Here is a 16,012-nt window from a genome sequence, read left to right on the forward strand (position 1 = left end):
CCAACGTGGTAACGCCATCAAGGTCCCCATCATTTTGAAGTTCGCACTGTCCCAGCGTCCGGCCTCGTATCAGAAGTTGGTTAAGGGCAAGTACGGTTTTGGTAAATTAATGAATTTGTACAGTCCGACTAAAATAAAATCTCTATCCAGGAACCCTCAAAATATTTAAGATCAATTTAGACGAACAGCTGAAATGTCATAAACATGTGATGCTGCGGGCGAAATGCTGGAAGGTGGAAACAGAGTACGCGTATATTTGGTGAGCGCTTATGTAGGGATGAAGGAACTCTTGACATACTGCAAAAAAAATCAGTATTGGAAATAGGAGAATAACATCTCTGAACAAAGTGGTAGAAAACTACATTTCTTTTTAAAAAGTGTTAAAAGTTCCTGGAACACATCCACATCCACAAAACAACGGCTAACGGGTGCTAGAGTTCTGAAACAAAGACAGAAACTCAGCAGGTCTGGCAGTATCTGTGGGAAGAAAGCAAAGTTACACTTTTGAGTCTAGTGATACTTCATCAGATGAAGAGGTTAGCGAGCGCAAGCATGAATGCATGAAGTGTTCAGAACACGAACAATAGAGTATAATATATAGACCAGAGGGCATTGGAAGGGTCCTGCCTAGAGGTAACATAGGTACAGAAAAAACTTTCGACAGATGAGTTGAGGCAAGGTTACACTCGGATGTTAGGGTGGTAGAAAATAGGCAGACCTTAGTGATATCCCAAACGTGTTTATAATATGGTTTTCAGACAAATGACAGGGAGAGAAGTGAAGTTTATAACTAGGGTGTGGCTTCGGTTTTTCCTTGCCAATGTTCAACTGGAAGGAAGTTTTTGCTTATCCAATAATACAAAGGATATTGCATGACCCATCTTAAACAGCTGGATGCAATAAAAAACCCTGGATTTAAATTAGGATATTCCCAAACTGGATTATTCCTCTACACTAGTTAGGCCAGATTACCTGTCTCCTATATTATAACAGTAACCGTACTTAGAAAAAGTACTTCATTCACTATAACATATTTTGGGATGGCTTGGCATCATGAAAGAGGCGATTCAGATGCAGAATCTTTCCTTTGTAAACATGTCTGTTTCAGTTTATTTGAAGATGATTGTACAAATGAAAGTTTGTTTAAATTGGGACAAGATAATTACATTATTTTTAAGGGTAAATTCTAGCATTTTAAAAATCTTCATTTTTAGGCATTATAATTGCACAAGATTGGAATTTAATAGACAGTAATAAGCATCTGTCATAAAAGTCTAAAAAAAATTTCTAAAGTTTTCCATTGACCAATTCTGAATAAAAAAATCAAAAACTGCAGGCAGCAGTACAAAACCCATCACTGAAGACAATTTCAGATTACCAATTACACAATGTAACTTGAAACTGCCAGGTTTTCAGCTATAAGACATGATGGGATTATATAGTTGCAGGCACACCTAGCCTTTGGCTGTTGGGTGCCAAATTTTGAATGTTGATTCTACCCCCCAACAATAAATCTATTTAACTCTATGTACAATCCAAATCTGGTCAGTGACAGAATCAAAACTTCCACACCTGGTAATTAAATTTCAACAAGAAAACTCCTTCAAAGAAAAAAAAGAGCTGTCCACCAACACAATGGCAATAGTTTGGAAATTCTCCGCAAAGTTGCAGAACAAAATATGCATTGTAGCAATTGCATGGTTGGTATTGCAATCATTTTGATGAAAGAAGTGAATTCTCTGAATGCAAGCACACAAAATTACATCTCTATCAAATTTTAGTTCACGTTTTTCTCTCATTCTTTCACAGTTCAATTCCATTCCACTCTGCAAAGTGATGTCAACAGAAAATCAAACTTTCATTATACCTGTATACACTATCTACATGTTTGAGAATAGCTTGACTGATACAAAAAAGTAAAGCAAATGAGATTCCCTCTTTCCTGGAATTTCCCTGCTTCATTCTGGTGTCAGATAAGCCTCAACAGTGTCTGAAAATGTGTTGCTGGAAAAGCGCAGCAGGTCAGGCAGCATCCAAGGAGCAGGAGAATTGACAGTTCGGGCATGAACCCTTCTTCATTCCTGAAGGGCTTCCTGAAGAAGGGCTCATACCCGAACCGTCAATTCTCCTGCTCCTTCGATGCTGCCTGACCTGCTGTGCTTTTCCAGCAACACATTTTCCAGCTCTGTATCTCCAGCATCTGCAGTCCTCACCTTCTCCAAGCCTCAACAGTAGATCTGGCTGCATTAACATTATAAATTCACTTGGATGGCTGCAGCATAAATGAGCACTAGGTAGTCAAGGATTCACCGAAATGCATTCAGGGATTCGTATTCTTTAGTCCATTCACACCAAGCAGGGCTAGATGATACAAATTTAATTTTTGCATATTTAAGGCAATCTTTGTTTTTTGCACACATAGTTGTTTGTTGCTTACAAATGGAAACCTGCTTTCTTAACAAGTGACAAGATTTAATTTACTTTTCTTCCTCACCTCAAGTTTAACCAGTTTTCCTCTCAATCACAAGTTTATGGTACAGTTTAAATTAGCACATGCCAAATTTTTTCACATTGTGATCCCTTTTCAATGGCTAAATATGGCTGTAAATCAGGCCGAGAAGATGAGCCAGTTTGGCCACACTTCATTTAAAAAAAGTGAAGAATTGTAGGAACCATTCAGCGGTAAGCACTCAGTTGGAGATTGTGCCCCCAAAATTTTGACAAGCCCTAGCTTAGACTCACTCCTTTATAAAAAGGTGAGAGTAATTGGCAACAAAGAGCTATGAATTAAGCATCTTAATGCAAAAAATTCTGACCCTTAGTTTCAATTATAGATTAATCAGTTTCCCACCTCACCAAGGGTTCTTGTGTAATCTGTATGTTTATAAAACATCATTTAGAACAAATAGATTTGTGCTTTTGCCTTTTGCTAACTGAGCTCTTCTAGATTGATAATGATTTGCATTTGCAGCCAGTGCATTCAACCAGGTTACCTTGTTAAATATAATCAGTCAGAGACATAGCAAAATGTGTGGGTCTGCTTGTAACCATATATAAAGACTATTTGTATTATGTACACAGGCAATTTAGTGTTGGTATATTCACTCTGGTGACACCAAAAGCAACCCAGATACATATTTATGGAAATATCTGCAGATTATCTAATATTCTGCACAGCTTTTGTGGAGACATTTAAAAAGTTGCAAAATGTTCTATGCACATTAGTACTTGTTATTGTGAAAATATTAGCTTCTCAAAAATGCCTCAACTAATTTTTTTATTTAGCTATATATACAAAAATGTTCCTTCTAAAACAATGTCTGCTTTTCACATCAAACCTTTTCAAATTAAAATTTTGTTGCATTTTTGTTTGGTACTATGTTTTTCTCATTAATTCAATCAAACCTTGAATAGCAGAAGTTAAGAAAACTATTAACTCAATTTCGAAGTGCACAAATACAATTTTTTTGAAAACATTGAACAGCAACGTACAACACTTTACTGATCCAGTAGCAGATCAATATTTTGTAATCCCAGACTATGAAAACAGGATGCTAAAAACAATTGCTTGCATGTTTCAATTAAATGAAAAGATACTGTTTGTTTAGGTTTAACACAATAAATGGAGTATTACCTGAAAATACAGTTAGACTGTACTTATCCTTGCATGTAGTGCACCTGGTCCTTTATTACAATGCTATAACCAAACTAAGTCTGACTGAAGGATCTTTCCCAACTATAGCATTGAAATGTGCAATGTATACAATTGTGTCATTTTCTCATTGTTTTAGAATGGGTACAGTTGATAAAAAATATTACTTGCTGCTTTAAAATTTCTCAGTATCCGTAGAGATCACATTAATCAGTATTCTTCTAATTTGGAAGAACTATGCTAGAATCCACTATGTTTCACACATTCAACATATTTTGTTGCATTTAATTTGAAATGATAGATGTCAGTACTCCAATCCTTCAACTGAAACAAATGCAAAAAATGAAATGCATAGGTCTTGCTATCTACAACAAGACGCATTTTCTTCCCAATCAATTTTAGCTGATGAATTGCACTTTATAACAACGTTGTTTACTGTTTATCTTTCCGTTTGACAATGTACTGTGCACCGAGTCATTTTTGAACTGTGCCTTCCTTTCAAAACTTCAATGTCAATTTACAGCTCGTGACAAATTAAAATCAAATTATATATATCTGAGCAGACTTATGATGTATTCTTCATATTCAGATATTACAGAGACCAAATTGTTTTGACCACTGAAGCAATATTTGGCCCCCACAGATCTCAAAAATCTCAAATTGAAAGTACTTCTGAACAATTTTTACAAAGTTTGACATTGCACTGAAATCAATACACTTGTTTCTTGAGACATTCAAAATTGAATTACCATAATACTTAACACTTTACAAGTAGGAGAACATGGTTAAAGATAGAGATGTTTACCTGCTGCCTTTTCAGTTTAAAATATAAAAACCGAAATGTATCTAATCATCTTAAAATGCAAACATATTTTGCTGTTCTGGCCAGATGCAACCTTGGCTGGGGCCGGGGGCACAAAATTGAACAAGGGTCAAAATAAAAATTTCAAAAAACATCTTGTGTTGCTAAGAATCAAACATAGAGATTTCAGTTTTTCAAAAGGTTAGCAATTCCTTTCCAACCCCAAAAAATACAGTCAACATTAGAAACCTCATAATAAATAGTTAAATTTTCAGTATCACATGTTGTGTTTTCATCAATATCCCTGAAGTCCATTGTACACTTTCTTCACTGGTCCTTGTTTAAGCAGCTGCTTTATACCTACAAGACGGAAACAACAAATATAGTTGTAAAGCCATTTCGTGTTCACAATCTACACTGATTTAAGTAAACAGTGTTTGCAGAATGTCATTCAACCCATGCACAGCTCCAGACTGATATGATTGTGCTCCCACATTTCTCTACATAGGTTGTTGATTTTTGTAGGCAAATAAGTCTAAAATTCCATATCTAAAAGGATTAAAAAGGTATGTGTTAGTTGTTTAGAATAAGTTGTTTTAAATTAAAGTATTACATCTAAATTACTGATGAAATTCAGATGTGTTTTATAAACGATTGCAAAGACTATCAGCAGCTTTGGTTTTTTTTTAAATACAGAATTAGATAGGATAAAGATGTATTGTAAAAGCAATGCAGAGGAGGACCAGGCAAATTAAAAAAAACACATGAAAAATAGCAGAGGCTTCACAACAAAAGGAATGCAGAGAATAGGTCCTGGTGAGTTGAGTGTATGAACAGCGGGGTTTCCCTGCTGTTTATGGTAAAAACAGCGCAAAGAGAAGACAATCCAGCAAGTTTAAGAGCTAGGAATTCAGTCTGCAGACTGGTTTTAATAGTAGTATTAAGGTTTATTGGAAGTAATAAAGCTGATTAACAAGTATGGTTTACTAAATCACATTCAGACAAAAATAAACTAACATAAAAAGATGACCGGGGGGGGGGGGGTGTTGGTGCTGTGTTTTGCCAGTGGCATATGGCTTGGGATGTGTGGTTGTACGCACCAAGGAGGTTAACATCTGCAGTGCCTGTATGTCAAGTAGCTTTGGCTACAAGTTGATAAACTGGGGGCTGAGCTACACATACCATAATAAATCAAAGAGTATCCAGTAACCTGGACATTTTGTTTCAGAAGACAATCACATTGCTTAGGATAGGATTCTCTTAACTTGATCAATGAAAAGAAACAGGATGGTGAGACTACAAGTTAGATAGTTCAGGGGATTGAGGTGGTGAGGAGCGTTAACTCTTTTAGTAGGTTTGAGATGTTGCAGTTTGTAAGCCTGAGAGCAGGGGCTGCAAATTGCATGAGCGAAATGACCATGGCAGTGAAATACATCTGCAACGAGAGAAGGGCTGCAGGATCAGTGTAAATCGTTGAGGCCCCTGCTGTTTATATCAATTATATAAAGGGACTGAATGTAGGGTTGCTAAATTTACTGACAGCACAAGATAGGCAGCAAACTTAGCTATGAAGAGGACCTAAGGAGTCTGCAAAGAGAGAGAGAAAGAGATGTTTTTTTGAGTCGGTAAAACTTTAGTAGCTTAAGTATAACGTGAGAAAATGTAAAATTGCCTTTTTCGCAGGAAGAGAGAAGCAGCATGTTAACTAAATGGAGAAAGATCGTGGAACTCTAACTAAGAGGGATCCAAGTGCCCTGGCACATGAATCACAAATGTTAGCTAGTAGGTACAACCATTGACTAAAAGGAAAATAGAAAGCTGTTTATTTAGAATCCCCCTTCCAATAAAAAGCACATTGTTTTGCTACAGTTGTACAGGGTACTAGTTTTTGATCATATTTGGATGACTGTCTACAAAATAAAGACATAACATTAGAAACAGTGCACAGAAGATCATTCAATTGATCCCCAAGATGAGGTGGTTTATCTTATGAGGAAAGGCTAAACTGATCGAGACTTCATACACTGGACTTTAGACTAGGAGGCAGTTTAATTGAAGGTTTGTAGCTCAGGTTGAGGTTTAGGGTGTAGATTTGCTTGCTGAGCCATAGGTTTGATATCCAGACATTTCATTACCTGGCTAGGTTAGTTTTTGTTTGAGAGTGTTGGTGGGTTTGTGTGCTACTAGAATTCCGAGGGGTCTCAGTAGCCTGGCTGTCATTTCTGAAACTTCTTCGATATATGGTAACTGCGCACTGCGTTTTTTGAGTATCCGTTCTTCTTGAAAAAAAACAGTGCGCAGATTCCTCAAGAACAAACCACGACAAGCAGACAAAACACAGCCAGAAACCCTAACCACCTTACTATATATCAAAGAAGTTTCAGAAATGACAGCCAGGCTACTGAGACCCCTCGGAATCCTAGTAGCACACAAGCCCACCAACACTCAAACAAAAACTAACAAACTTAAAAGACCCAGTACAATCCATGGACAAAACCAACGTCATCTATAAAATTCCATGCAAGGACTGCCACAAACACTACGTATGACAAACAGGAAGTTAACCACCAGGATACATGAACACCAGTTAGCCACAAAAAGACACAACCCCCTCTCCCTCATAGCCCTACACACAGATGAAAAAAACCACCATTTCGACTGGGACAACACATCTATCCTGGGACAGGCTAAGCAAAGACATGCCAGAGAATTCCTAGAGGCCTGGCACTCCAACCACAATGCCATAAAGAAGCACATAGATCTAAATGCCATCTATCAATCCCTCAGAAAATGAACAGGAAATGACATCATCACAAACCCCAGGAACCCCATCCACAAGAAAGATACAAATAGAAAGCAGGAGACAACAGCTTCGCTTCACTTGGAGGTCGCCACTGATGATGTTACCTAGCCAGGTAATGAAACGTCTGGATATCAAACCTACAGCTCAGTGAGCAAACCTACTCCCTAAAGTTTAATTGAAGCATACAAAACCTTAGGGCACTTGAGAGGGTGGATGCTGAAAGGAGGTTTCTCTTGCATGGAAGGTTAGAACTAGGGAATCTTTTAAAAATGAGGTGTGACCCCTTGTAAAACAACGAGGATTAGAGTCATGGAGATGTACAGCATGGAAACAGACCCTTCGGTCCAACCCGTCCATGCCGACCAGATATCCCAACCCAATCTAGTCCCATCTGCCAGCACCCAGCCCATATCCCTCCAAAACCATTCCTATTCATATACCCATTCAAATGCCTCTTAAATGTTGCAATTGTACCAGCCTCCACCATTTCCTCTTCTTTTTGAAAGATGGGCCGTTTGTTTGCGGAATTCTCTACCCAGGAAGCAGTGTCATTATCTATTTTTAAGACAGTGGTAGATATATTGTTGACTAACAAGGAAGATTAAAAAATGTATAAAATAAGGTCGGTTGGAAAATGGAGTGACGTCTTTCAGATCGCAGTGGTCTTATCAGATGGCGGAGCAGGTTTGGGGGCTACTTCTATTTCTAGTTTATATGTCTGTCATAGTAGGTAACACAACAAAGCTTTTAAGCAGATGAATTTTATCATTCCAGCGTAAGCAAAATGGACCAATAGCTCCATAATAGATCTGAAACGTCAGTAAATCAGATTTTCCTCACGCCATCGTGGTGGGGTCACTGGGTTGAAGGTGCTCCTAGAATCGATTGAGTGCCATACTGATCAACTTCATTATCAAATGTAATTATCAATATCTATACGTTAAACAACATGGATCATGATCCTTCGCTAACAGCAACCTCATGGTGGGCCTTGTTGTTTTGTGAATGATTTTGGGAAAGACTTGCACGCAAATATCAATGGCACTGAAGACAGATTAAAGAAAAAAAAACACACGTAATGGAATGGGGAAGGGAAGAATATCACTAGAATCAAAATTACAACAACAGCCTGACTGTTGGGTTTATCTTTCCTTTTCCCATTTGGTGACAGGAATATTTATTGCTGTGAACAATGAATGCAGAACAAAAACAATAATCCATCATATGTGCATTCAGAATGTAGCAATGTTGAAAATTGACAGCAGAAAAAAAATCCATTTAAGAAATTAATGTACTTGCCTTCCTTCTGATCACCAGTAAGTTGTTCCCTGGGGAAGTCTACATCAAATGTTATTATGAGTGAACCTCTAATATTGTTGTTGTCAAAGTTTGGCAAACCCTCTCCTTTTTTCCATACTTTTGCACCCGGCTTTGTAATCTTGTCTCTAACTATTTGGACCTAAGAGAGGCAAAATGGAATCACAAATAAAATGTTTGAAAGTGATAAACATCAAACATACAAATGTTGGCTATGTAAATTTTTTACCTTTCAGAAATTAGTCACATTATAGATTTTATGAACATTACAATATTCCATCATGCGAATATTTGACAGAATGGTCTACAATTTTACAACATTTGCTAGAACTACTTGGGAGGATTTAACCTAGTAAGGTGGGGGGGTGGGACCCAGGAATATAGTGAGGAAAGAAATCGATCTGGAACGGGTACAGCTGAGAACAGAAGTGAGTCAATCAAACAAACAAACAAACAAACAAACAAACAAGTCAGGGGAGGCAGGGACAAGGTAGGACTAATAAATTAAACTGCATTTATTTCATTGCAAGGGGCCTAACAGGGAAGGCAGATGAACTCAGGGCATGGTTAGGAACATAGGACTGGGATATCATAGCAATTACGGAAACATGGCTCAGGGATGGGCAGGACTGGCAGCTTAATGTTCCAGGATACAAATGCTGCAGGAAGGATAAAAAGGGAGGCAGGAGAGGAGGGGGGAGTAACATTTTTGATAAGGAATAGCATTACAGCAGTGCTGAGGGATGATATTCCCAGAAATACATCCAGGGAAGTTATTTGGATGGAACTGAGAAACAAGAAAGAGATGATCACTTTATTCGGATTGTATTATAGACCCCCAATAGTCAGAGGGAAATTGAGAAACAAACTTGTAAGGAGATCTCAGCTATCTGTAAGAATAATAGGGTAGTTATGGAGGGGGTTTTAACTTTCCAAACATCGACTGGGATGACCATAGTGTTAAAGGTTTAGATGGAGAGGAATTTGTTAAGTGTGTACAAGAAAATTTTATGATTCGGTATGTGGATGTACCTACTAGAGAAGGTGCAAAACTTGACCTACTCTTGGGAAATAAGACAGGGCGGGTGACTGAGGTGTCAAAGGGGGAGCACTTTGGGGCCAGCAACTATAATTCTATTCGTTTTAAAATAGTGATGGAAAAGGATAGACCAAATCTAAAAGTTGAAGTTCTAAATTGGAGAAAGGCCAATTTTGACAGTATTAGGCAAGAACTTTCAAAAGTTGATTGGAGGCAGATGTTCGCAGGTAAAGGGACAGCTGGAAAATGGGAAGCCTTCAGAAATGAGATAACAAGAATCCAGAGAAAGTATATTCCTGTCAGGGTGAAAGGGAAGGCTGGTAGGTATAGGGAATGCTGGATGACTAAAGAAATTGCGGGTTTGGTTAAGAAAAAGAAGGAAGCATATGTTAGGTATAGACAGGATAGATCGAGTGAATCCTTAGAGTATAAAGAAAGTAGGAGTATGCTTGAGGGAAACCAGGAGGGCAAAATGGGGACATGAGGTAGCTTTAGATTCTCCTTTATTGTATTCGCCAAAGGGTTTTTACAAATATATTAAGGACAAAAGGGTAACTAGGGAAAGAATAGGACCCCTCAAAGATCAGCAAGGCGGCCTTTGTATGGAGCCACAGAAAATGGTGGAGATACTAAATGAATATTTTGCATCAGTATTTACTATGGAAAAGGATATGGAAAATATAGACTGTAGGGTAATAGATGGTGACATCTTGCAAAATGTCCAGATTACACAGGAGGAAGTGCTAGATGTCTTGAAACGGATAAAAGTGGATAAATCCCCTGGACCTGATCAGGTGTACCCGAGAACTCTGTGGGAACCCAGAGAAGTGATTGCTGGGCCTCTTGCTGAGATATTTGTATCATCGATAGTCACAGGTGAGGTGCCAGAAGACTGGAGATTGGCAAACGTGGTGCCACTGTTTAAGAAGGGCATTAAAGACAAGCCAGGGAACTATAGATCAGTGAGCCTGACCTCGGTGGTGGGCAAATTGTTGGAGGAATCCTGAGGGACAGGATATACATGTATTTGGAAAGGCAAGGACTGATTCGGGATAGTCAGCATGGCTTTGTGCGCAGGAATTCATGTCTCACAAACTTTGAGTTTTTTGAAGTAAAAAAGAAGATTGATGAGGGTAGAACAGTAGATGTGATCTATATGGACTTCAGTAAGGCGTTCGACAAGGTTACCCATGGGAGACTGATTAGCAAGGTTAGGTCTCATGGAATACAAGGAGAACTAGCCATTTGGATACAGAATTGGCTCAAAGGTAGAAGACAGAGGGTGGTGGTGGAGAGTTGTTTTTCAGACTGGAGGCCTGTGACCAGTGGAGTGCCACAAGGATCGGTGCTGGGCCCTCTTTTTTTTTTGTCATTTACATAAATGATTTGATGAGAGCATAAGAGGTACACAGTTAGTAAGTTTGCAGATGACACCAAAACTGGAGGTGTAGTGGACAGCGAAGAGGGTTACCTCAGATTACAACAGGATCTGGACCAGATGGGCCAATGGGCTGAGAAGTGGCAGATGGAGTTTAATTCAGATAAATGCGAGGTGCTGCATTTCGGGAAAGCAAATCTTAGCAGGACTCATTCACTTAATGGTAAGGTCCTAGGGAGTGTTGCTGAACAAAGAGACCTTGGAGTGCAGGTTCATAGCTATTTGAAAGTGGAGTTGCAGGTAGATAGGACAGTGAAGAAGGCATTTGGTATGCTTTCCTTTACTGGTCAGAATATTGAGTACAAGGGTTGGGCGGTCATGTTGCGGCTGTACAGGACATTGGTTCGGCCACTGTTGGAATATTGCGTGCAATTCTGGTCTCCTTCCAATCGGAAATATGTTGTGAAACCTGAAAGGGTTCAGAAAAGATTTACAAGGATGTTGCCAGGGTTGGAGGATCGAGCTACAGAAAGAGGCTGAACAGGCTGGGGCTGTTTTCCCTGAAGCATCAGAGGCTGAGGGGTGATGTTATAGAGGTTTACAAAATAATGAGGGGCATGGATAGGCTAAATAGACAAAGTCTTTTCCCTGGGGTCGGGGAGTCCAGAACTAGAGGCCATAGATTTAGGGTGAGAGGAGAAAGATATAAAAAGAGACCTAAGGGACAACGTTTTCACGCAGAGGGTGATACGTGTATGGAATGAGCTGCCAGAGGAAGTGGTGGAGGCTGGTACAATTGCAACATTTAAGAGACATGTGGATGGGTGTGTGAATAGGAAGGGTTTGGAGGAACATGGGCCGGGTGCATGCAGGTGGGACGAGATTGGGTTGGGATATCTGGTCGGCACGGACGGGTTGGACCGAAGGGTCTCTTGTACATCTCTATGACGTGCATAACATTCTCCATTCTCAATAAAGGCAATTTTGCCTAATGTTAAGAAATAAAGTCAGATATGAATTACAATCCTCTTACCTTGTGACCATCCAAATGAGAGATAACCATTTCAAAACCAATCAGTGCTTCCACTAATGAAATTGTGACATTCGTATAGAGATCATCACCACGTCGCTCAAATATTGGGTGCCTACAACAAATGACAGTAACTAATGTGAAAACTAATCATAAATATTTTCTTGTACAAATTGCTACCCTAAATCAATGACAACAGTGTCCCCCACCAAGACTGGCTCAGCAGCAACACAACTGATCAATCTGGTCATGTCCTAAAGGACATAGATACTTAGCTGGTGGGGAGAGATCTAATGAGGGGGAAATACATATATGATCTCATGGTTGCAGATACATCTGTCCAGGAGTTAGAGATGAGTGATCACCAGCATAATCCTTGTAGAGAAGAAGTCCTCCCTGCACAATGATAATACTTCATACCATGTTGTGTGGTGCTTTCACCATACTAAATGGCTCAGATCTAAAACATATCTCGCAACTGAACAGTGAGATCCATGAGGCACTGCAGGCCATCAGCAGAATTGTGCTTCCCACAAAATCAGCAACCTCATGACCCAGCATATCAACTCTACACTACCATTACATCAAGCCAAGGAATTAACCCTGGTTCAAAGAACAGTGCAGAAGGACATGCTAAGAACAGCACTAGCCATACCTAAAAATGAGGTGTCAACTTGATGAAGCTACACAAGCAAGACTATTTGCATGCAAAACACCAAAAGCAGCAAATGATAAACAGACCTAAGCAATCCCACAACGAATGGATCAAATCTCTGCAGTCCTGCCCCATGAAGTTTTGAATAGTGGTGAAGAATTAAACAACTGACTGGGGGAGACTCCATAAATATCCTCAATGATGGAGGAGCCTCGCAGACAGATGCAAAGGTTGAGGCCCAAGCATTCCAAATCTTAATACAGGCAAATGGATGATCCACCTTGGCATCACCTAGTGGTTCCCAGCACATATGTCAAGCTTCAGCCAATTTGGTTCACTTCACATGATGAATATAAATGTTGTAGGCACTAGATTCTGAAAAAGCTAAAAGGGCCCTGACAATATTCAGCAATCATCCTGAAGACTTATGCTCCAGAACTTGCCACATCCCTAGTCAAATTATTTCTGTGCAGCTACAGCATTGGCATTGCCTAACAATGGATAATTAGATATCTTTGACCAAAAGAAAATGGAAATTCACGATTTGGGCCATTAGTCTTAGATAGAGAAATAAATGAAATAATTTCTTACTTTAAAACCTTAATTCTGAATTTCAGATCTCCAGGTTCTCCATCTATGTGAGGTTCACCTGTAAGACAGCAAAACGTACAACTTAATCTTTATACATGAAAAAGGTACCCATTTTATAAGTAGAAAATCCACTTGCTGAAACTGATATGGTTCCTGGCAACATTATACAAAACCAGGCAAGCTGCCAAATCCTCATTTTAATACCTGCACATACATCTTTGTCCCTGTGAAAATGACATACAGTTGAAGTGCCAGCCTGTTCAGCAATACCACATTCAATAGAGACAGGTCACAGGTGCAAATCCCATTTCAGTTTGTAAACCATGACAATACTTCAAGGACTGTCAGAAGGTTTATCTTTCGATGAGACATTTAACAGATGCTTCACCTGCCTCTTCAGGTGTCTGTTAAAGATCTTGTGGCACTGTTCAAATATGAGCAGGTAAGGTCTCCTATGTCCTAGCCCACACTTATCATGCATAATACACAAAAGCAAATGATTTCATATCCTAATTCATTACAGCTTGTGGGAACCTACTGTATGTAGATTGGTTGCCAGGTAACCAACAAAATCAGAGACTACTTAGAAGTATTAAATTCACAAGCATGTGATAAGTCATATAGATGCAACTAACTTTGTTACTGCAACATCTTACAACTACATGACTACCTTTGTTTTCACGTACAAAAAAGAAATCAGAGCTTGAACCTCATTGTAGGTTACGAGTACGAGAAGCCCAGAACTGGAAGCAATGCAACACCGCATTTTCTACCAGCGCATGACGATTGGTGCTTTAAGTGGATATTCAACCTTCCTCCCTCATTTTTGCCAGATCTCAATAGGTCAAGACAATGCTACAATGTAATGAAGCATCACATCTCAAAAAGGTGGAATATGGCGTGCAGAAGATATTCGCTAGATGTCAATTATCAGTACCATTACAAACACAATAGAAAACATTTGTGGTTCAGAATTCCTGTAACTCAAGCAGACAATTGAGTTTGGTGGCATTTTTAGGGAGGAGCAGGAATTAAAAACATATTTCAGAACAACTGGTCAGATTGTTATTTTAGTATATTGATAGGCTGGTATATAAAAATATCAATTGTTATGACCTCTGATGATATTATTACAATGCAAGTTATAATCCCCAGACTGAAATCTGGTTTGATAGATCATGTTTATTGTTTTAACAACATAGTCTTTCCCTGAAACACAAATCACACAATGCTGTAGTTTCAGGTTTAACAATAAAACAGAAGTTTTAGAAATTAAGAACAATAGAATGATCCAAACTATCATGAAATGAAGATTTTGGACACAGGAAAACAATTCCATTAATGTCAACAACACTTCTTTACAGTACTTAAACCAGAGAGAATTTCCTTCTCTTTGAAATCTAGAGATTAAATTTAACTTTGGCTTCAATTTCAGGTCTTGAGAATTGGACAGTTTTTTTTTTCTGGAGCCCTCACACAATTGAGCTAAGCCTCTCAGTTTCACATAACTCTTCAGGGTTTTAAGTAAATACATCTGGTGTGGAGTCTTTCAACTAAATTCCATATGCTCAGGTAACCATTTTGTAAATAGTCCCAAAACTACCTCCCTTTCTAAGGTACAGCTTCAACACTGCAGCAAACTCAAACTAAAATTTACTTTTTCCCTTCAAGCTATGTGTATTTCCCTAACCAAAAAAAAACAAACCCCAACCTTCTAAACGGAACCCATGCACAACAGTTGACTTTGTTTGTTTGTAAACTTTCCCAATGTAACATCCAATTACTCTCCAAGAAGGCTCTCTAAAAATATTTAAAAGAAATCACAATGGCTGCAGAAATACAAGTTAACTAAGCCTTTTCAGTCACACAAACCTATGTGATATTCGTTAATAACTCAAAATTCCAAAAAGAAATATCAAAATCTACAAATCACACACCTTACATCACTTAAGCAAATAGTAAAAACTATAAAAGAGGTGAAGAACTGGAAGTGTAAACATTTGACTTTTTTCTGTCAAATTGGATCTGAATTTGTTATAAGTGATTTCTGTCTAGGCTTTCTGAATCTCTGGAGAATAGTTCCTGACACTTGGCTAACTATTCTAACTCTAGGGATCTGATTCAGAACAACCGGGTCCTGCCTCCGAACTCTGCCAACCGCGGACTGTCCTTTAACCCTTGTATCAAGGGAGACTGTCCGCAAGGTTAAGTTCAAAAAGGCGAACTCCAAGTTGACTGGAATCGACCCTTATCCCCACCGGCTATCACTTCTCCCGTGGCAAATCGAAATACTGCGAGACACACACAGACGGAGCAACAGATGTTTATTCAATCTTCGAAGATTGGGCGAGTTCCAAAAAGGACTTCGGAAATCGCCCAATCTTCGAAGATTGAATAAACATCTGTTGCTCCGTCTGTGTGTGTCTCGCAGTATTTCGATTTGCCACGGGAGAAGTGATAGCCGGTGGGGATAAGGGTCGATTCCAGTCAACTTGGAGTTCGCCTTTTTGAACTTAACCTTGCGGACAGTCTCCCTTGATACAAGGGTCAAAGGACAGTCCGCGGTTGGCAGAGTTCGGAGGCAGGACCCGGTTGTTCTGAATCAGATCCCTAGAGTTAGAATAGTTAGCCAAGTGTCAGGAACTATTCTCCGGAGATTCAGAAAGCCTAGACAGAAATCACTTATAACAAATTCAACCTCTTAGACAAAATAGTTTCCATTAATCCATTGTTAATCAGGTGATG

General features: G+C 39.0%; 2 protein-coding genes across 4 annotated transcripts in view; one reads left to right on the forward strand and one right to left on the reverse strand.

Moving 5' to 3' along the window:
- The first annotated feature begins 57 nt into the window (after positions 1-57).
- tbccd1 (TBCC domain containing 1) overlaps positions 58-16,012 on the forward strand; it is a 76,962-nt gene continuing 61,007 nt past the window's right edge. Inside the window, exon 1 of one of the 3 annotated variants that reach the window (XM_060827442.1) lies at positions 58-259. The gene's annotated coding sequence lies outside the window, so the exon portion shown is untranslated. Of the gene's footprint in view, positions 260-7,338; positions 7,370-16,012 lie in introns of those variants that run through there. The other 2 variants (XM_060827444.1, XM_060827445.1) reach the window with 2 other exon arrangements.
- Positions 2,363-16,012, reverse strand: part of dnajb11 (DnaJ heat shock protein family (Hsp40) member B11) — a 33,556-nt gene continuing 19,906 nt past the window's right edge. Inside the window, exons 7-10 of the mRNA XM_060827446.1 lie at positions 13,268-13,325; positions 12,025-12,136; positions 8,557-8,716; positions 2,363-4,814 (exon numbers count right to left, since the gene is read on the reverse strand). Of these exons, the coding sequence (XP_060683429.1) occupies positions 4,750-4,814; positions 8,557-8,716; positions 12,025-12,136; positions 13,268-13,325 (395 nt within the window). The 3' untranslated portion in view covers positions 2,363-4,749. The remainder of the gene's footprint in view (positions 4,815-8,556; positions 8,717-12,024; positions 12,137-13,267; positions 13,326-16,012) is intronic.

The sequence above is a fragment of the Hemiscyllium ocellatum genome, chromosome 7 (genome assembly GCF_020745735.1).
Source record: "Hemiscyllium ocellatum isolate sHemOce1 chromosome 7, sHemOce1.pat.X.cur, whole genome shotgun sequence".
NCBI classification, from domain to species: Eukaryota; Metazoa; Chordata; class Chondrichthyes; order Orectolobiformes; family Hemiscylliidae; genus Hemiscyllium; species Hemiscyllium ocellatum.